Source organism: Crassostrea angulata, chromosome 2 (assembly GCF_025612915.1).
Source record: "Crassostrea angulata isolate pt1a10 chromosome 2, ASM2561291v2, whole genome shotgun sequence".
Lineage (NCBI taxonomy): Eukaryota > Metazoa > Mollusca > Bivalvia > Ostreida > Ostreidae > Magallana > Magallana angulata.
In genome coordinates this window covers 78,092,874-78,114,901 of record NC_069112.1, presented here as the reverse complement: position 1 = coordinate 78,114,901, position 22,028 = coordinate 78,092,874, and the positions used below count along the sequence as shown (strand labels likewise).

The 22,028-nt window shown below is 32.8% G+C and overlaps 1 protein-coding gene across 1 annotated transcript in view; it reads left to right on the top strand.

Annotated features, from left to right (window-relative positions):
- LOC128172219 (uncharacterized) overlaps window positions 1–22,028 on the top strand; it is a 56,416-nt gene that overhangs the window by 31,974 nt on the left and 2,414 nt on the right. The window contains exon 2 of the mRNA XM_052838005.1: window positions 16,338–17,276. Within this exon, the coding sequence (XP_052693965.1) occupies window positions 16,338–17,276 (939 nt within the window). The remainder of the gene's footprint in view (window positions 1–16,337; window positions 17,277–22,028) is intronic.

The window sequence follows — 22,028 nt, the reverse complement described above, 5'->3', positions numbered from 1 at the left end:
ATTTTCAAAGTCAATTTAATACGTTTTACAAGTTAAACCATTTAAGAATACTTATCATATCAAGAACGCGGTGCCTAACATTGATACGCGCTAAAATGTCGGCGCTACATCTTTGTCAATTCGTACGCAAGTACGGAGCTACTGCGAGAATCGATGCAGCATTTGACAACGTCAGAAATAGATTTCTGTATTTACTTCATTTAAAGTCTGCAACGTAATAAAAGCTTGAATTTATAAACGACCAAACCGGCATTTTAGAAGATAAACATGTATACAAGAAACAGACATTGTTTCACGTTTCATGTAATTTCTTCGACGCCTAATAACAGGGACGCATATTTCTGTCCGATATTAACCTGAACATATTGAATTAATAAATGTTAGCTAAATATAAATGCTTACGAATTCATACATTAAAAAAACTCCGAGTGGTTTAACTATAAACGATATAAACTTCCTAATGGAATTATTTATTTCCAGATCGTGTTTACATTTATCGCCGAACGAATCGCTCGAATAATGATAATACGCTCAGTTATGTGTGATAAGAAAGTAATTTGATAAAAATATGTGACTAAACAGCTCCTCAATAAGTGCATCGAAGTTATTTGTCTGTTTTTTTATGCATACATATAATAAAATCAAAAATCGAATCGCTTACCTGTTTGTTTACGTTATTGTGTCCATCCCGCGTACGATTTAATTTTACCGTAGCACAGGTAAGTAAGTTATCCCGCTCGAAGAATATTCGGTTTTAAGATTGAACTATTCATTTTGAGTACTACATTAATTGATAAAATCATTTAATTCTTAAATTTCGTTTCATTTAACTTGCATTCCTATATTTTGAAGGTATGGGATAGGATAGGATAGGATAGAACTTATTTGCAGGATAGGATGCAGGATACAGGGTATAGGATAGGATAGGATAGTTTTGTCAACTTTCACGATAGCAGCACTGTATTTTGTTAAGTCGTACCAGGAATAATTCGATTTTTTCCATTTTTTTCTTTTAGTTACTCTTGTTGCTGGTTTAAGAGCTCTGCTTCTTACAGGAACTTCCAGCTTTACTTCCGACATTGACGGAAGACCCACTCGTTGCTTTGCAACGAGCTTTGCTCTAGTTATTATACTTTTTCTTTTTTTTCTGACTTCTTTTCGGCTTCATAACTCAAAAAGTGTTTGACTGATTTTTATGAAACTTTCAGAGATAATGTGAAATTATAATGGCTCAAAGATGTTAAAGTTTCTATTGCAACGTCACTTCCGTTTTTACGTTACCTCATTTTTAAAAATTTTAAAAAGTCATTTTGTCCGCGGCTTTTTTCAAAAACGATTCAAGATAGAAAGTTGAATTTTTTCTAGCTTATATATTGATCGTTTTGCCTCTGTAATAAGGCTGGAAATGAAAATCCGTCACTTCCGGTCGAAACCGGAAGTAAATCAAATTTTTCGAAAATTTGAATTTGTTGATCAAATAAAAAACGTACATGTATTTTGTAGAGCGAAATAAGCTGAATCTAACACTGAAAACCGTTTTTTAATCGGATGTTTCATTACAGAGATATTGGGGTTAAAAAATTGATTTTTCCGGAAATTTTGATTCCACGTTATTGGTTTCAAAAATAGCATAAAGTTAAAAGTTAAATTAACTCGTACCAAAATAATTGTTAAGTCGTACTTGAACACATTCGGTTTTTTTTTTAAGTCGTTCTTGAAATCGAAAAGGTTTTTGTTAATTCGTACTTAAAATCATTCGGGTTTTGTTAAGTCGTACCAGGAGTAATTCGAATTTAAGAGCTCTGCTTCTTACAGGAACTTCAAGCTTTACTTCCTATATTAACGGAAGACCCACTCGTTGCTTTGCAACGAGCTTTGCTCTAGTTATTATACTTTTTTTTCTGACTCCCTCTCGGCTTTATAACTAAAAAAGTTTCCAACCGATTTTAATGAAACTTTCAGAGATAATGTGAAACTATTATAGATCAAAGATATTAAAGTTTACCTGACAACGTCACTTCCGTTTTGACGTAACGTCATTTTTAAAATTTTAAAAAAGTCATTTTGTCCGCGGCGTTTCTCAAAAAGCATTTTAAGATAGAGGCTTGAAATTTTAAATGGTTATGATTTGGTCGATTTACCTCTGAAATAATGCTCGAAATGAAAATCGGTCACTTCCGGTCGAAACCAGAAGTGAAACAAATTTTTCGAAAAAAATGAATTTTCTGATCAAATCAAAAATGAATATGTGTTTCGTAGAGCCTATTAAACTGAATCTAACACTGAAAGCCTTTTAAAAATCGGACGATGCATTACAGAGATATCGGGGTTTAAAAATTGATTTTTCCGGAAATTTGATTCCGCGTTTTTGGTTTAAAAAATAGCGTAATGTTCATAGTAAAATTAACTCGTACCAAAAGTAATTGTTAAGTCGTATTTGAACACATTTGGATTTTTTTATTAAGTCGTTCTTGAAATCAGAAAGGTTTTTGTTAAGTCGTACACAAAATCATACGGATTTTGTTAAGTCTTACCAGGAATAATTTGATTTTTTTCATCTTTTTATTTTAGTTACTTTTGTTATTGGTTTAAGGGCTCTGCTTCTTACAGGAACTTCCAGCTTTACTTCCGACATTAACGGAAGACCCACTCGTTACTTTGCAACGAGCTTTGCTCTAGTTATTATACTTTTTCTTTATTTTTCTGACTCCTTTTTTGCTTCATAACTCAAAAAGTTTTCAACCGATTTCAATGAATCTTCCAGAGATTTTAGCAAGTTATCGTCCCTCAAAGATTTAAAGTTTTAAAGTTTTCAAAGTTTTAAAGACAACGTCACTTCCGTTTTGACGTTACGTCATGTCTTACATTTTAAAAAAGTCATTTTGTCCGGGACTTTTCACAAAAACGCTTTAAGATAGAGGCTTGAAATTTTCAATGGTTATGATTTGGTCGATTTACCTCTGTAATTAAGCTATATAATAAAAATCCGTCACTTCCGGTCGAAACTGGAAGCAAATCAAATTTTTCAAAAATTGAATTTTTTTATCAAACAAAAAACGTATACGTATTTTGTAGAGCTTTTAAAGCTGAATCTAATGCTGAAAACCGTTTAAAATTCGGAGGATGCATTACAGAGATATCGGGGTTTAAAAACTGATTTTCCCGGAAATTTTGATGCCGCGTTCTTGGTTTCAAAAATAGTGCAAAATTCACACGGAAAGTAACTTCTACTGTAACAATCGCACTGATCATAAAACTTTATAAAAAAAAACATAAAAATATATGCATATTGTATAGTTTGAAAAGCTAACTACAAAACTTAAACGGATACTGCATTGCAAAGATATCGGGGTTTAAATATTGATTTTTGCGGAAATGTTGATTCCTCGTTATTGGTTTAAAAAATAGTGCAAAATTTACATTTAAAGTAACTCCTGCTGAAAAGATTTCGTACAGGTCATAAAACCGAACTCCTTTTTTATATAGTTAATCAGATAGTTTATTAACAATTTCGTTTATTCGGTCGATAATTACGTTGTTAGTTTTTATTAGTCTTATTAGTTTTAATCGAAATAATTATCGTACGATTCACCATGTCAACTCGCCATGTTTTGCCTGCAAACAAGAGTTGATCAATAGCAGTTTGTTAGAAGAAAGGCCTGCAAGACGTCGATAGTGGATATTTCAGCTCAACTAACGTATGACAGATTATAAAGGTATGTTTCAATACAGGATATGTCGTATTTACTTTTTCTTTTCAAAGTGTTTGTGCACTTTTTAATCTAATCCGACATTCCTCTGACTCTAACCTCCGCTTTTGGCGTGCGTAACAATATAAAAGCGGGCATTTGAGTCAGAGAAATCTCGGGATATTATCTGTCCAATGTATTATCATGTGTATGTTTTGCTCACTACTCTTTTGAATTTCTACCTATTATTATGTATATGTATGTCTTATTTTTTATTGAACAACACACCACACACTGTAAAACAGTGCAATTAAAAGGGGTGGGGGTCCAAAGGCACACAAGAGTAGAATGTTGTAATTAGAGTGCATGTTTGCATGATGATAATTTTACCCTAAATATTAGAATATAGCAGATATTTACCATATCACCTCCACTTAATTAATGAACTAAAGAACTCGGACAGGCTTGTGCCTTATTTGATAAATATATTTGACATGGTAAATATTCAGTCTAATTAAAATTAGAGCTTTTGTCTGGCTCGCCGTTATATATGATAATCGCCTGTGAAAGAGCATGTAAAACAGAGTGCAAGATGAAAAGAACTTTAACTTCAGATGGTAGGTTAATGTTCCCTGATATCAATAAAACATTCTTCTCAAGATTTGATTATTTCACAGAACCATTGTAAATTCTTTGAGATTAGTTTATCTTTTATATATATTGAATTTTATTGATTCATTTTAGGTAAACTTTACATGCAGAACACATCTACATTGTAAACAATTTTTACAGTAAGACAAATGTCTGTAATAATTTTTACTACATGTGCCTCAGATCTCTCTCTCTCTCTCTCTCTCTCTCTCTCTCTCTCTCTCTCTCTCTCTCTCTCTCTCTCTCATGCTTTTAATCTTGGCAAAGCATCACAGAGCAACATCATTTTGTGCATATCTCTATCTAGGAAAAGAAATCAACAATGCTTTAAATTTCAAAATGAGCATGTATTATCGTGCAATCCCTCATTTTTTCATTGTGCAACTAAAATCAAAAACTTTATACAATTGTTTATGGAATTTTATACATACTAAACATAATATTGTTTTTAAAACCTGTCATTAATAAGAAAAGAGAAAAAAATCCTCGCTAAATTTATTTGCCAAAAAAAAAACCCAGTAGAATTCATTTAATAAAAAATGGAATAGCATAAAATTATACTTTGAGGCTGTTCAGATGAAATACTGTAAGTCGTTTTTATTCCACCGTGTTAAAATTTCATGATTTTTACTAAAGTATCAATTGCGATGGTTTTAATTTCACGCTGCTTAAAAATTCAATTGATCAGAATAGAAGCATTTAAATTTCATGATATTTGGTTAAAGTGTTCAAACTAATGCTTCTTAGGGAAATCAAAAAATAGGGGGATGGTTTACATGTAAGGGTATTTCTAAGTGATGTGATGCTTTTGTCATGATAATATCATGTATATGTATGTAGTTTTGAATAAGGTTTCTTATTTAGGGAGGTTGAACAGTTGACCTCTAAAAGATTAGGTAAAGATGCTTTATTTATGGAGAGCCCTATAAATCTGTGTTAAATAGAAGAAAGTGGAAATGCTGGGTTCACTTAAATGGCCATATTTTTCTTAATCCTTAATGGAATTGGCAAAATGAGGTATACTTTTTCTCAGAATAGCATAAGCTTTGTAAATTTAAGACAAGATGACTCTACAGAGAATGTTAGTGTAAAGTTTCAAGACTACATGGTATTTTCAGATTTCTCATTTAACTGTAATTTTGAGTGGATTTTGTACCAAAAGTAGTCTTTTTTGGGAAAATGGATGATTTTGTTGGTTATATATGTCATTACATGATTTATTAGCTATAATATACAAGGGAAGTAAATCCCTTTTAAATGTGTAGAATGACCACCATTAGAGTAAATTGGCTTAGAAAGTAGGTATTTCTTATCCTGATGACAATTAATAGGCTTAAGTTAATTACCGAGATAAGAATTAATACTGTAAAAGAGTTTTGATCAATTGAATTATTGAAATTATAAATTAGCAGCAGTTTTGCTGTCTGATTTCATGAAATCATTAAGCAACCTGACTTATATAACTCATTTTTTTAAAAAACAGCATATTTTTCTTTCAAAAAAATTCACATGTAGACAAATGCAGTTATCAAAGTATACAATATGTAAAAAAACTCAAGTTTTTGCTCCTTCCTATCCAAAAGTGATATTTTAGATATATTTACAGAATTCAAAAAGCCACCCCCTCTTTCCAATTGTCTCCATGACCATTACATGTTGGATATGTAAATGTACATTTGACCTTGAAATAACATCTGCTTATATGTAAACGGTGTGACCGTTGGACCGAGCGCAGATTTAACGCAGTGCAGTTTGATTTTTGTAGAACAAAATTTATTTGAAACGGACGCAGTAGGATCCGCCTGGTTGCCTACTCAAATCATTAGCAAAAGTTTAGCTAAACGTCGCGTGCTCAGTCTACATTATGACGTCATGTTTCAGACGTATTTAACGTTTTGTCTTCGGAAATACAGCCAAGGAGAGTAACGTTATTCCGAACTTTTTTTTAAATTTCTTCTTTCATTGTTTATCAATTTAATTCATATAAATGCCACGGTAAATAATTTGAATACTTTATTCAGTATCAAAAAATCAGTTCATATTGATGTTAATGTTTTTATTTTCCATCCGATAATTTGATACAACATTGATACAACTTTACCCGCCTCTCGCTGCGCTCGGTATAATAATTACTCTTGAAATGATCAAGAAACAACATATTTTACCCTTTTATTGTATGCATCAAAAATGTAGAAAACATGTAAAATTTGAACATTTATCATGGAATTATCATCTGTCCCTAGGTACCCGGTTGTGTTTGAATTTCATTTTAATTAAGAGCAGACATCACACTTGTAGGTCTTACTATTTTAGCAAAGTTAAAAGGAAACTAGAAACCAGAATAAATAAGATATTCACTAAATATGATTATAAGCTTACTGTTTCATGAAAACAAGATATCACATGTATGGCGGCATGTCTTTTTGTGAAAAAAAATAAATTTACATTTCATCCATTTATCAATAAACGATCAATTTTCAATATCAGTGATGGTTGTTTTCAAATATTTGTGAGAAATGACTCAAGGGAATTGCCACAAGTTTCATAATATTAGGTTAAAGTGTTCAAACTAATGCTTCTTAGGAAAATCAAAAAATAGGGGGAGGGTATACATGTAAGGGTATATATTTCTAAGTGATGTGATGCTTTTGTCATGATAATATCATGTATATGTATGTAGTTTTGAATAAGGTTTCTTATTTAGGGAGGTTGAACAACAGTTGACCTCTATAAGATTAGGTAAAGATGCTTTATTTATGGAGAGCCTTATGAATATGTGTTAAATAGAGGAAAGTGGAAATGCTGGGTTCACTTAAATGGCCATATTTTTCCTAATCCTTAATGGAATTGGCAAAATGAGGTATACATACTTTTTCTCAGAATAGCATAAGCTTTGTAAGTTTAAAACAAGATGACTTTTTCAGAGAATGTTACTGTAAGTTAAAGGTAGCAAGGGACAGTTTCGGATAAAGTACCAGTCAATATTTTTTTGTAAAATTGAGAGTTGCTGTACTTGAAGGCTTATGAGTGTTGCTAAAATTCATGAAATGATTTTTAATGATTATCATTAGTTAGAGGGATGTCTGTTGTTGAAATTGATATTCAATATGTAGGCCCCATATGTTAGGTACATGAGATTCAGAAGTAAAATGCGAAACCTGCGGCTATGACTGTTGTGTTGACTTTAGACAGTGAAAATGCAAGTTACAGACGGGAGAGTAAATAACACGAAAAGTAGGAGGATGGGGCATTATAAACTATACACCGGTAAGTTTCCGACATGTGATGGAGCAACATGTACATGATACGGAAGGTCAACCCTTTCCAGGGAATTGGCTGGGGGAGGTCTAAAAAGCTGTAAAATTAGCAAAATATGGAAGGGTCAAAATCTCATAAAAACCAGTATGTAGAAAATTTTACAGGTTTTGACTCGTAATTTTCTTCAGAAATTTGTGATTGGTCTTATAAAGAGTGAATTAAAGGTATTTGTGCTGAATGAGAACTGAGGAAATTCTAGTTACAGGGTTCCGAAGACACACGTCCCCAGGCAACAATGAAATGTATAAAAAAAACTGTCCTGTGCCATCTAATGTCACGTATTTGGATATGTCATACTAATTACACTGTTTGGTCAGTGTATTTTTTTTTCAGAAATACTATGCATATATGTTAATGTAAACACAGCTATTATTAGTACCGGTACATGTATAACACAGCTTATTGATTTTTTTTAAATTTCAGCTATTGGTGGCCACGTGGTTTTTACCTGTTGATTCTTTTGAGCTCTTGGGGTTAACCTGTCACCTCTACCCACATGCATATTCCTTAATGTGTTCTACAGACTATTTACCAGTAATTCAAATTAAATCGGATAATTCATGAACAGTTACTGTAATGGAACTTTAAGAAAGCATCATGCCTTGTTGTGGTTTGTGTTTGATAAGAAATTAAAACAAACAGAATTATGGCTGTTTAAAGTAGTTTACAATTGTTAGCTGTGAAAATTTGTTTTTCAATAAAAGTATGCAATTATGTTTCCTTCATTTTGTTTTTAGCTCACCTGAGCCAAAGGCTCAAGTGAGCTTTTCTGATCACAATTTGTCTTTGTCGTTGTTGTAAACTTTTCATATTTTCATCTTCTTCTCAAGAACCACTGGGCAGATTTCAACCAAATTTGGCACTAAGCACCACTAGGTGAAGGGGATTCAAGTTTGTTCAAATGAAGGGCCATGCCCTCTTTTAAGGGGAGATACTTGAGAATTATTGAAAACTTGTTGGTATTTTTCAAAAATCTTCTTCTAAAAACCTTTCGGCCTGAAAAGCTTAAACTTGTGTGGAGGCATCCTCAGGTAGTGTAGATTCAAGTTTGTTCAAATCATGGTTCCCTGGGGTAGAAAGGGGCCACAAGAGGGGGATCAAGTTTTACAAAGGATTATATAGAGAAAATCTTTGAAAATCTTCTTCTCAAAAACTATTAGGCCAGAAAAGCTCAAGTTAAAGTGGAAGCATCCTCAGGTAGTGTAGATTCAAGTTTGTTCAAATCATTGTCCTAGGTGGTATGGTGGGGTCACAATGGGGGAATGGATTTTTACATAGGAATATATAGAGAAAATCTTTAAAAATCTTTTCTCAGAAACTAATCAGCCAGGAAAGCTGAAACTAGGTTTGGGCCACAATGGGTGGGGGGGGGGGGGGGTCAAAGTTTAACATAGGAATATATAGAGTAAATATTTAAAAATCTTCGTCTCAGAAACTAATCAGCCAGATGATTCTTTATAATTGTAAAGTTCTTTAGCCTCACAAGAAGGTTCAGAGTTTGATGTAGGTTTATATCCCATATATAAACTATTGTTAAGGATCTTTTTGAGAACTGCAATACTCAACATGCGATATGACTATAAAATCAATATAAAATCATCCTTTTAGAAAAGGAACTAATGATTATAAACATAAGAATATTTAGGGGGGAAATGGATTTTATTTATACAGGATGTACATGTATTATTGTACATTGTCCAGATAGTTTGTATTGTGACTCCATTAAGCTGATTTTATCATACCTATTGTTCCTCAGGTGAGCGATGTGGCCCATTTGCCTCTTGTTTTAGTTTTTCATTGTTTTTCAATATTAAAAATTTAACATATGTAACCTACAGTAATTTTCATGATGAGTACAAAACTAAAATCCGTTTTTAAATCGGACGATGCATAACAGATATCGGGGTTTAAAAATTGATTTTTCGGAAATTTTGATTCTGCGTTTTTGGTTTCAAAAATAGCGTAAAGTTCAAACTCGTACCAAAAAAAATTCTATTTTTAATAAGTACTTTGACACCTTCGGAATTATTTTTTTTGTTAAGTCGTTCTTAGAATCGTTAAGGTTTTTTTTAATTCGTATATAGTATCATTAGTATTTATTTTTATCTTTTAGTTTAAGTTGCTCTTGTTATTTATTTAAACACTCTGCTTCTTGCAGGAACATCAAGCTTTACTTTTGACATTAACGGAAGACCCACTCGTTGCTTTGCAACGATCTTTGATCTAGTTATTATTATATTTTTCCCCTTGTTTGTCCACAAGATTTCTCAGAGATGGCTGGATAGATTTTCTTGAAATTTTCAGGACTGATAGAGAATGATCATATCTCTAGGTGTTTTTTTTCTTTTTTTCAAATTCACTTCCTGTCGTCCGTTTCCTGTCCCGCGACAAAAAGCTATGGACAATGAGATCTCAAAAACGATAAAGATTTGAACATCCAAACTTTGAGGGATGATAGACCTATAGTTGTAGATGTGTTTAAACCAACTTGTTTTGTTCGTCGTAATTTCCGGTCGTCACCGGAAGCTCTTCAAAAATTATGCTTTCATGCATTTAATATATTTCACAGAGTATTATAATTAAATGCTTTTATGCATTTAATATATTTCACAGAGTATTATAATTAAAGTATAAATGCTAACATATGTCACCTTTCCGAAGTTAACTAACCATAAACATTTTACTTCCGGTGAGATATCTCAAATATCTCAGGTAGCCTTTTTTAAAACAAATATTTGAACTGCGAGATCTCAGAAATTGTAAGTGATCAAGACACGAAACTAACATGAATGATAGACATTTGATAGAAGATGTGTTCAACCACTCTCATTTTGTCAACCGTCACTTCCGGTCTACACCGGAAGAGTTCAAACAATTCAAGTTGCTTACGAGTTTAACTGTTTTTGTTTGCCAATGTAAGACAAATTGATGGACAATAAAGTCCTGTTGTGTAATGCTTAAGAAATACCAACTTTTATTTTCATCTAACACTTCCGTTTGTCCGTTTCCTGTCCCGAGACAAGAAACATTGATTCCTATAGATCTCAAAAACGATAACACTTGAACAATCAAAAATGCATCAAGTATTATGTTTGACAGAAACTGATTAGTTTCTGCCCGAAACTGATCAAAACTGTTGTCAAAAATACAAAAGCATTTAATATAGAATTATACATGTTCATTCGTTCATTCGTTAACAAATGCATATGAAAACAGGACAGTGCATTTTTTGTTCACTTAAAACAACTGTCAAACTGCAAAGCTACAGACTTATTTTGAAGATTGACAAATCTGAAAAATATGAAAAAGGTATGTTGGGGTCCTCTCTTCAACAGTTTGTTAAGAAAAAGTTTGAATTTTTCACATTAATTTTGTAACTTTGCCCCCAAATAGGGTACCCTATGTTTATTATTCGGCACGGGATCTATTATTAAAACAAGAAAAAATCCAGTCTCTACTTAAAACTCCTGTTTTTATGGAGACACACTGACATTATATTTTCATTAAAATAATCAAAGCAAACCATGTTGAATTTCACATACTTCTATATACCTGCCTTATGTTTGTTTTATGTGTTTTTTTTTACTTCTAAAAGTATATATTACAGTAAATTCTTATTAAAAGGGGTAGGGATAAAAAAAACAAATATCTCAAATTAAAAAAAGTATGCATCATATTTTAATGAATACAAATCTTTAATGTACCATAGACATATACAAATATATATTGCGGGAATTGATACCTATTTTAAGAATAGGGCACCCTTTGAGACAAAGTTACAACTTAATGAGTAAGCTTAGATCTGTTCTCAAAATAATTCTATAGCTGCGCATATTGTCAGCTATTCTTAGTGATTATTAAAAAGGAATAAGAGTTAAGCAACCTTCTAGAATTTTTTTTTTACACCGGATTTCAGACTCGGATGAATGATTGTCAATATTGCTTATCATCGGCTTTTTGAACCTACACAAATTAAAAAGTACTACTCATGCACCAAGTTTTTTTCAAACTGCAGTCTGGTTATATTTCAAGAAAATGTCAACCCCTTGTATATCCTACAATTGTACTTCAGTCATTGCTTCCAAACTCTGCATTATCAACAAATTCTACAAGACCTTAATATCGAACATCTAAGGTTAAAGATAATCTTCAAACGTGTTCATGTTCTTCTTAACCCTATAAATATAGTCCTGCTGAGCATGTCATTACTGTGTTGTTAATTTAGTTAACAATGAAGACATAAGATCATGTATTATGAAAGAACCAAAATTCAGAGAGCCTAGATTCTGAACACGGCGTCGTGATTTTTTACATATCATGAACTCTGTTGAAGATTACACCAAGAGATGGTCACAATTAAATAAGGAATACATTGATACCTTTTCAGAGTGGATTTAAAGCATCATATGTATATTAAAATATCGTATTAAACGAATGGTAGTCCAAATTAAAACCAAATATCCATCTATTTTCAATAAAGCAGAAATAAAACAAAAGAACTAGATACTAGTAGATTGCACGAACTGTATGTACTGGTCCCTGCTGATAAGGCAGGTAACAAGAAGTTTGTAAGACACATTATAGTAATTGCATTTTGAAAGAACTAGGCTTCAATTCTACACATGTAGTCCTATTTACACCACCATCAGCCTTTCCAAGCAGGAAATTATTTAAAATCACGCGGGGTGTTAAGGAAGCATATGGAATCTAAGTTACATGTAATTCCGTGAAATCACAAATCTTAGTTATTATGTAAATATTCAAATATATAAGAAACGAAACGTAGACCAAAACAAATAAAAAATACTGAAGACATTGTTTTCCAGAAATTAGTGTGAATTACGTAGATATATACATTGATGACGTCATGGCGTCGTGTGAATTTGATCGGCAAGCATTGTAAACATATTCAAAATATTACTAATCTAAGAACTATAATAAAGTATTGTGGTGTGATTTATTGAGAATTGAACATAAGAATACTGGGGGAGATGTTAGTTTTATCAATCATTCGCTAAAACTTATGTAAATTTGCTTTTATTAATCGGCCAGGCTTTCCTCTGTCGTTGTTTACGATATAAAAATCCGACTAGAACAACACTACCCCGTGTATACTGAACTTGAAATTTTATACGTGTCGTTAGTTTGATCAATGCTTAAATTGAAAAGAGCTGCTAGAATCCCATCTTGTGTGTTGTTTTGATGCAATTTGCCGTTTTCCGTGCAAACTTTATAAAAGTTGGGAAGGTTTTACGAGAACCGGATGACTAACTTTTTAATAAGGAAAAACATAGGATTCTAGCAGCGGTTTTGATTCAACTGAGATGTTTTGCATTCACTTGGTATGTTTATTTTATTTTGGAAACCGCGGGGTAGTGTTGTTTTATCTCATTCTATGTTAAGGAATATACGTAAGCTATTTATAGTTCTCACGTGATAATGTACCAATGTGGCAGTTATGTACTACCCGATTTTATTGCACTGACATCTATTTTAAAGGATAATACTAAGTTTTTGATCTTATTAAAAATAATTATTTAATTTCACGATTTTGAATACAACAGTCAAAATAAGACGCTAAATTGCCCATATGCTTCCTTAACATCCCCGCGCATTAATCGGTTTTGGATATTTAATATCCACAATAAAAAAATGAATTTGATTTATCTTATTTTTACTGGATTCCAAATCTTCGTAAATGTTCTTACAAACAGATATTAATATATCTGGTTCATATTAATGCTTTACAAAACGTGAAGATGCAGCTTCAAGCGTACTGCGCAATATACTCGAGAAGCTGTATAAGTCAGATGTGGATACTAAAAAACTCTACAGAATTATTAGAAACTTTGAGGTCAAAAAATCTTGCCAAAATCAATAACATCTAAACGTACGATTTTTTAAAAACTTTATACAACCATTCCACAAGACAAATTAAAATCTAGGCTTTTTGATATTGATAATTGTCTCTTCAATAAAAATGAAACTCGTAAAAATGCTGACCTTGTCATTGGAAATCTGAAAACTTATTTCGTTAAAATCAATTCAGATTGAACACACAAATACTCAGAAATTCACAATAAAAAGATGTTTGAGTTTCTGATAGACAACATCTATGTAGTGCGAAAACTACTGACAACAAACTGATAAAACAGGACTATCAACAGTCGAGTTTGAAGCCATTTTTTCGTCCTATGGTTGATACAACGACCATGTCAGCAAATACAATCTTCCATTTGGTCGCATGCCAACTCTCTTTTCCATACTAAATGTTGGACCAAAATTATCCTTTACCGTTTTCCCCGTTTAGGACAAAGAGCACATAACGGGTGCGACCGGTCACCAGAGGATGCTCACTCCTCTTAGGCACATGATCCTACCTCTATCTGTTTATTGTTGCTCTGCTTTGAGTTAATATTGCGTTTTATGGATATTTAAGATGGTTGACAAATTGTTATTGTCATATTTCATTGTTCTGTTCTTGTATGTATTATCGGTAATGCCATGAGGCAGGCCAAATTTGTGTCGCACGTATGTTATGAAATTATTGAGTTATAGGTTTCAAAATTGATAGGTAATGTTATCACAGACAAAGACAGTTTCAAATGTAATTATTTAAGAAATAAAGAACGTTATTTAGTGAACATGACGTTATGAAGAGCACCTGCTCTCCTGGCATATTCCATGGTGTGCGTTAGCGCATCATGGAATATGCCAACAGAGCAGTTGCTATTCATAACGCCATGTTCACTAAATAATCGTTGTTTTTTTACTTATATTTGCATTTTACCACCCGCAAATACCCTGTATTAGCCTAGACCTTGACATTTAGCTATTGAAAAAAAAATAAACATTCAGACTGTAATGTATTTTTTTTTATTCACTATATTTGTTAACAAAACCAATGATATGTTATAATAGTAATTCTTTTAAAATTTTGATATAAGATATTTTAAATGCATTAATTTAAGGTCAAGATCTATTAAATAACTCCAGAGTGTCATTTTTGTGCTAGAACCATAATGACACCATAATTGATTTGAAGAATCTTTTCCCGTATTTTACGACTTTAAAGGAATTATGTGGAAAACAAAACAATATCTTGACATTCTATATTCTATAACGGGAAAAGTAATCCCGGTACCCATATTCAATTTGATATCATTTTAAAGAGGTGGTCAAGAGCTTGTTTAATACGTTTTTGGAGAGACTGTAGGCAATCTATATATATTTCATTAGTCAAAAATGGAGAAAATTCCGAGATTTGTTACTTTTATCCTTCATATTTCCATGTAAAATTGTTGTTTAAAACATGATTTTTCATCGTGATTACCAAAGGTTTAAGCCCCGGTACACCCTATGAAACCATGTTATTGTTATAGAGTATCATTAAAAGAATTCTTGTTTTCCCTTGGACTGAAATGTCACACTTTCATTGGTTTAAACATAGCACGTGATTGCCTCATATATCTCTATATTTGTTCTGTGAGAAATAATATTAGGCAATATGGCCGTCATTGGTCGACCCTTTGCTTACTCATTTCGACATTTCATAGTATTTAATACATAAACCGCATGCCGTAAGTTCTTAAAGTATTTGGAGTAGTTGCCCTTTGAAATTCTTTAAAATAAGAGTAGTTGCCCTTAGAATATTGACGTCACATTGTTTTGTCTGGAGCAGAACAAAATGACAGCGTCGAAATTTGCTCAAATCTCTGCAGAGGAAAGGGAGAAAACATTTAAAATTGAATTACAACAAAACATTGTAAGTAAACATGGGTGAAGCAAAGATTTTTAAAGAGAATTTGAAAGGTGAGATTGAAAATTCTGAAGAGTTTAAATGAGTTAAATTGGACGAGATGTTAGGCATCTTGTACATGGCTTTGCGTAGATCATCGCTATTTGTTAATATAAATATATCGCCTGATAGTCCTAGGGAAAACAAAACACTTATTAGGTTAGTTACTGACTCACTACGGAGATATATTGGGTTGATCAATCTCATAGAAATGAATTCGCCATCTATGAGATTGATCAACCCAATATTTTTCCGTAGTGAGTCAGTAACCAACCTAATAAGTAATAATATCTTGAATTTCATAAACATGCATATGTTTAATAGATATTGAACTTAAGGGAGTTGAAGAAAACACACATGATGTATCGTATAGTGGTTTAAATCTATAACGTCATGGAAAAGTATGTGACGTCACATCGTTATGACGTCATAGTACGCCAACAGTAAGGTACATTAATCATGGTGTAGTTAGAAAGAGTTATTTTTCATTATACATTGAATTTGGTTCATAAAAAAATAAAAATCAAACACTTTCGTTTTGTTTAGGTACATTTTTATTACACAATGATAATTACATTTGTAATTAATTAAAATTAGATAGGAATACAATTGAAGTACCTTGTATTTCATTTTAAACTTTAGATAATCTGTATTAAACACCACTTTTTATCAGAAATATTCACGGTATATACGATTAAAAATCATTTAATAGTTGTTGAGAATTCGCTCTCTAAAAGTATGTGGGACAAGTGCACATACAGACAGAGCAATTGCGATTAAGAGAAACAATATTTGCAGCTCCTCTGTATGGACCTACAGTGGGAATGGATATGCAAATAAATAAAATTATATAATAGACTGTTTATGTCTGATGTTTGTAGATCTGAATCCAGTCTCTCCTGGTTTGACGGAGTCATTGAAAGAAATCCAAATCACAGAGACAGAAAACACACGACATGGATTTGAAGGAAACCAATGTCAGTTAAAACTGATGTCTCCCCCCAAATTCTACCAATCTCTCAAACTGACAGACGTAAAAAATTGTTTTCACATTTCTTGTGTGACATCAGACCAAGTCTGGATCAGTGATGATAAAAACAAGCTTATCTTCATAGACCCAACAGGTGTCTCTCAACATTATGTGTGGGATTTATGTAGTGATAAATATGGATTACATACAGTGAACAGTGAGAGTGAACTGATTTATATAGATAGGAATTATAACATTAAAAAGTTATCAAGGGATATGAACACAACCACCACATTTATAAAGAGAACAGACTTAACATGGGAACCACGGTGTGTGCACTGGTCCTCGTTTACTGGGGATCTACTGGTCGGGATGTGTACAAAGAAACCAAAGAAATGCAAAGTTACCCGCTACAACCATCGTGGACAGCTGGCACAAACCGTACAGTACGACAGCACAGGACTTGAACTGTATAGCAGACCTCTATATTTAACAGAGAACAAGAATGGGGATGTCGTGGTGTCCGACTTTACAGCTGTAGTTGTGACAGATCGTAGTGGAAACTATCGCTTCACCTACAACGGACATCCATCAGGATCAAGACTACGGCCACGTGGAGTCTGTACTGACGCGCTGTCACACATCCTGGTGTGTGATGTATCAACAAAAACAGTACATATGTTAGATAGGAACGGTCAGTTCCTGTCACATTTACTGACAGGATCACAGGAGATTGGTGACTCATGTGGCCTCAGTTATGATATCAACACTCACCGTCTCTTGGTCGGATCAGAGGACAACAACACGGTGGTAATATGCAGGTATATCACCAAACAGGACGCTCTAAGAGGTAAGTCTGAGTCATTATCATTTATATTAATTAGATATAGATAACTAAGACACATAATCTGTGTTAGCTGTATTAACTTTTAATCAATAAGATGTGAGGCATGTTTATTAAAAAGTATATTACTGGTCATTGAAATTTATAATTATATGTATAATGACATTTATTTGTATACAGTATAATTAAAAGCAGATACATAAGGTATTCGATGTATAATGAGATCGTATTTTCCCGCAAATTTCCGTAACTACTCGGAATCAGTGGATTCCCATAGAGTTATCAGTTTTGTCGATAAGAGTTACCGTTCTGAAGCAAACAAATAGCCGCCAAGCAGGATGGCTTAGGCCGCTTTACGGGCAATTTTCCAAAACGAGTGCGATTTAAGAAAACTTTCGAACATAATTACCAAATATGACATCATTGTCCTGGGGGTTCATGCAAGTACAAATGTCCTTTATTTAATAACTTTAAAAGTCGTTGAAAAAAATGTCAGTCGTGATTGGACGGACGACAAGTCATGGAGTTAGAAATGATGTTTAAAAACGTATCATCATGTTCGCATTGTCGGATTTGCCCAACCCTCTATATATTGATCCGAGTGCGGAGAAGAGAACATGTTCCCCTATGGTAAAACGCACCGAAAAAATAAGACTAGTAGGCTAATTGTTCTCGAACAATTAGAGGTCTTTCCACCTTAATAATTTTAATGAATTGCTAAATTGTTCAATAAGGTATACAACAAATTATTCTACTTATGATACATGTTGTACTATAACATGGGAAAACCACAAAGCCATAAAATGACAAATGATTTTTAAAGAGATTTTTTTTTTATTTTCAAGCCATTTCTTTAAGAATTCCATGTTGTATATATCGTTAACATTTATTGAATTACTTTTCTGAACTTTTTCCACTATGAACAACACTGAGTCATTTGAATAATCTTTACACAATCATATAGACAGTAAAGCTAACAATAGAAGAGAGTGTTCTACAGGCTAGCTGTCTTTGTACAAAATGAGTGGGTTGACTGTAAAAACAAGTTCCACTTGAGCAACCATAGGACTTGATGTGATACCTTGCTGACCCAATTGAATACCTTATTGCGCAATCCAGCGAGCTATTGAAACCCTTACTATAATTCTGTATATCAAATGATATGAAAATTAATTAATTAACCGACTTCCAAATGACCATAACCTTTGACCTTTATGTCATTGTGTTTGGCCAAGGTAGACGCTTCTATTCCAAGTGGTCAGAACTCTCTATCATAATTGGTAAAAAAGTTGGAAGTGATTGTATTAAGGTTTCAATACTTTCAGGAAATAACTGCTAGGAGGGGGCCTTAGATCTTTTTGGTATGAATAGATTAGAGAACCCTCTAAGTGTACTGAAGACATTGGTAAAAGTTCCGAGTCTCTATCTCTTATGGTTTTAGAGGAGTAGCGATAACAAGTATTTCGTACAATAGGGGCAATAACTCTGTAATTATTCAAAGGTGTGAGCCAAGGGGCTATATTTTAAAATGTCTTACAATGTCCTACTACATCAAGAAAAAGTTTTTCTCTAGCACCCTTTACAAAAGAGATCTAAAAGCTAATTAATTAACAGATAACCAAATGACCTTGACCTTTGACCTTTATGTCATTTTGTTTGACCAAAGTAGACATTTCCATCCCAAGTGGGCCGAAGTCTTTAAGATAAATAATAAAAAAAAGTTGAAAGTGATTTTGTAGAAATGTAAATACTTTCAGGGGCAATAATTGCTAGAAGTGGGCCTTAGATCCTTTCGGTATGAATAGATTACAGAACCCTCTAAGTGTACTGAAGACAATGATAAACGTTCCATATCTCTATCTTTTATAGTTTTAGAGGAGTAGCAATAACAAGTATTTCGTACGATAGGGGCTATAACTCTGTAATTATTCAAAGGTATGAGCCAAAGGGTTATATTTTAAAATGTCTTAAGATGTCCTACTACATCAAGAAAAAGTTTTTCTCTACCATCCTAAACAAAAATGATATAAAAAAATCTCATTAATTAACAGCTTCTAAAATGACGTTGACCTTTGACCTTTATGTATTTTGTTCGGCCAAGGTAGACGTTTCCATCCCAAGTGGTCCGAAGTCTCTATGATAAATAATAAAAAAGATGGAAGTGATTTTATGGAAATTTAAATACTTTCAGGGGCAATAACTACTACAAGAGGACCTCAGATCCTTTCGGTATGAATAGATTGAAGAACCCTCTAAGTGTAATGAAGACAATGGTAAAAGTTCCAAAGCTCTATCTCATATGGTTTCAGAGGAGTAGCGATAACAAGCATTTCCTTTTCAAAGGGCAAGAACTCTGTAAGTTCTGGGAGTTCTTTGACACAGGGTCAATTGGTACCATAACTTTTAATGAGCAATTACATAAAGTTTAGATTGTTTGGATGACTCTTATAATAAAAAAGTCACCCCGAGCTCAATAGAAAAAAGAAGAATAAAAACATAAAGAATACAAGAGGTCTTTCACCTGAAAGGTGGAAAGACCTAAAAACAACCGGGATGCCATGTTTTGTAGTAATTAGAAAATAGAAACAGGTTTGTGAATTTCTATGATTTTAAAACTTAATTTAAAGTAATGAGTAAGAGTGATGTTAAAAATAAAAAAAATAAAAACTAGTAGACTAATTGTTCTCGAACAATTAGAGGTCTTTCCACTTCATTGTTTTTCACGTTTGAAATAAGATTGCTTTCATAGAATAAAGTATTTTTTCTGTGTCACTTCATAAAAAAGTGTCAACCGATAAAGTTTTGCAATTTTTTATTGCTTGACCTTGACCTTTGACCTTTATGTCAGTTTGATCTGACAAGGTAGACGGTTCAATACCAAGTGGTCCGATGTATCTATGATTGTTGATTCAAAAATTATTTGTGTTTTTATTAAATGTTCGAAACTTTCAAGGGCAATAACTGCTAGAAAGGGACTTTGGACCCTTTCGGTATGAATAGATTGGAGGAGCGTCTAAGTGTACTGAATACATTAGTAAAAGTCTCTAGTCTCTATCTCTAACGGTTAATGAGGAGTAGCGATAACAAGCATTTTGTACAATAGGGGCAATAACTCTATAATTTTTATATGGCAAGGGTCAATGGGTTATATTTTGAAATGTCTTATGATGTCCTACTACATCCATGAAAATGTTTTTCTCTACCACCCTAAACAAAAGAGATCTAAAAAATCATTAATTTAGAGATTTCCAATGACCTTGACCTTTGACCTTTATGTCATTTTGTTCGGCCAAGGTAGACGCTTCCATCCCAAGTGGTTCAAAGTCTCTATGATAAGTAATAAAAAAGTTGAAAGTGATTTTATAGAAAAGTAAATACTTTCAGGGGCAATAACTACTAGAAGGGGGCCTCAGATCCTTTCAGTATGAATAGATTGAAGAACCCTCTAAGTGTACTGAAGACATTGGTAAAATTTTCAAGTCTCTATCTCTTACAGTTAATGAGTAGTAGCGATAACAAGCATTTTGTACAATAGGGGCAATAACTCTGTAACTTTTTAAAGGAAGAACCCAAGGGGCTATATTTTAGAATGTCTTAAGATGTCCTATTATATCCATGAAAAAGTTTTTCTCTACCACACTAAACAAAAGAGATCTAAAAACTCATAAATTAACGGATTTCCAAATGACCTTGACCTTTGACCTTTATGTCATTTTTTTGGCCAAGGTAGACGCTTCCATCCCAAGTAGTTCGAAGTCTCTATGACAAATAATAAAAAAGTTGGAAGTGATTTTATAGAAATGAAAATACTTTCAGGGGCAATAACTACTAGAAGGGGGCCTCATATCCTTTCGGTTTGAATAGATTGAAGATCCCTCTAAGTGAAATAAAGACATTGGTAAAAGTTCCAAATCTCTATCTCTTATGGTTTCAGAGGAGTAGCGATAACAACTACTTCGTACACATAGGGCAATAACTTTGTAAGTTCTGGGATTTATCACGCAAAGGGTCATTTGGTACCATAACTTTTAATGGTCAATAACATAAAGAAAAAATTGTTTCAATATCTCTAGACAAAAAAAAGCTGTCCCTGGAAAAAAAAGAGAAGAAAAAAAATAATAAACTAGTAGACTAATCGTTCTCGAACAATTAGAGGTCTTTCCACCTCATTGTTTTTTATGTTTGAAATAAGATTGCTTCAATAGAATAATTTTTTTTTTGCGTTACTTCATTAAAAAAGTGTTAAACGATTAAGTTTGCAATTTTTTATTGCTTAACCTTGACCTTTGACCTTTATGTCATTTTCATCGGACAAGGTAGACGCTTCAATACCAAGTGGTCCGATGTATCTATGATTATTGATTCAAAAGTTATTTGTGTTTTTTATTGAATGTTCGAAACTTTCAGAGGCAATAACTGCTAGAAAGGGACTTTGGACCCTGTCGGTAAGAATAGATTGAAGAAGCGTCTCAATATACTAAATACATTAGTAAAAGTTTCAAGTCTCTATCTCCAACGGTTAATTAGGAGTAGCGATAACAAGCATTTTGTACAATAGGGGCAATAACTCTGTTATTGTTACATGGTAAGGGTCAGAGGGCTATATTTTAAAATGTCTTAGAATGTCCTACTACATCCATGATAAAGTTTTTCTCTACAACTCTAAACAAAAGAGATCTAAAAACTCATTAATTTAGAGATTTCCAGATGACCTTGACCTTTGACCTTTATGTCATTTTGTTCAGCCAAGGTAGATGC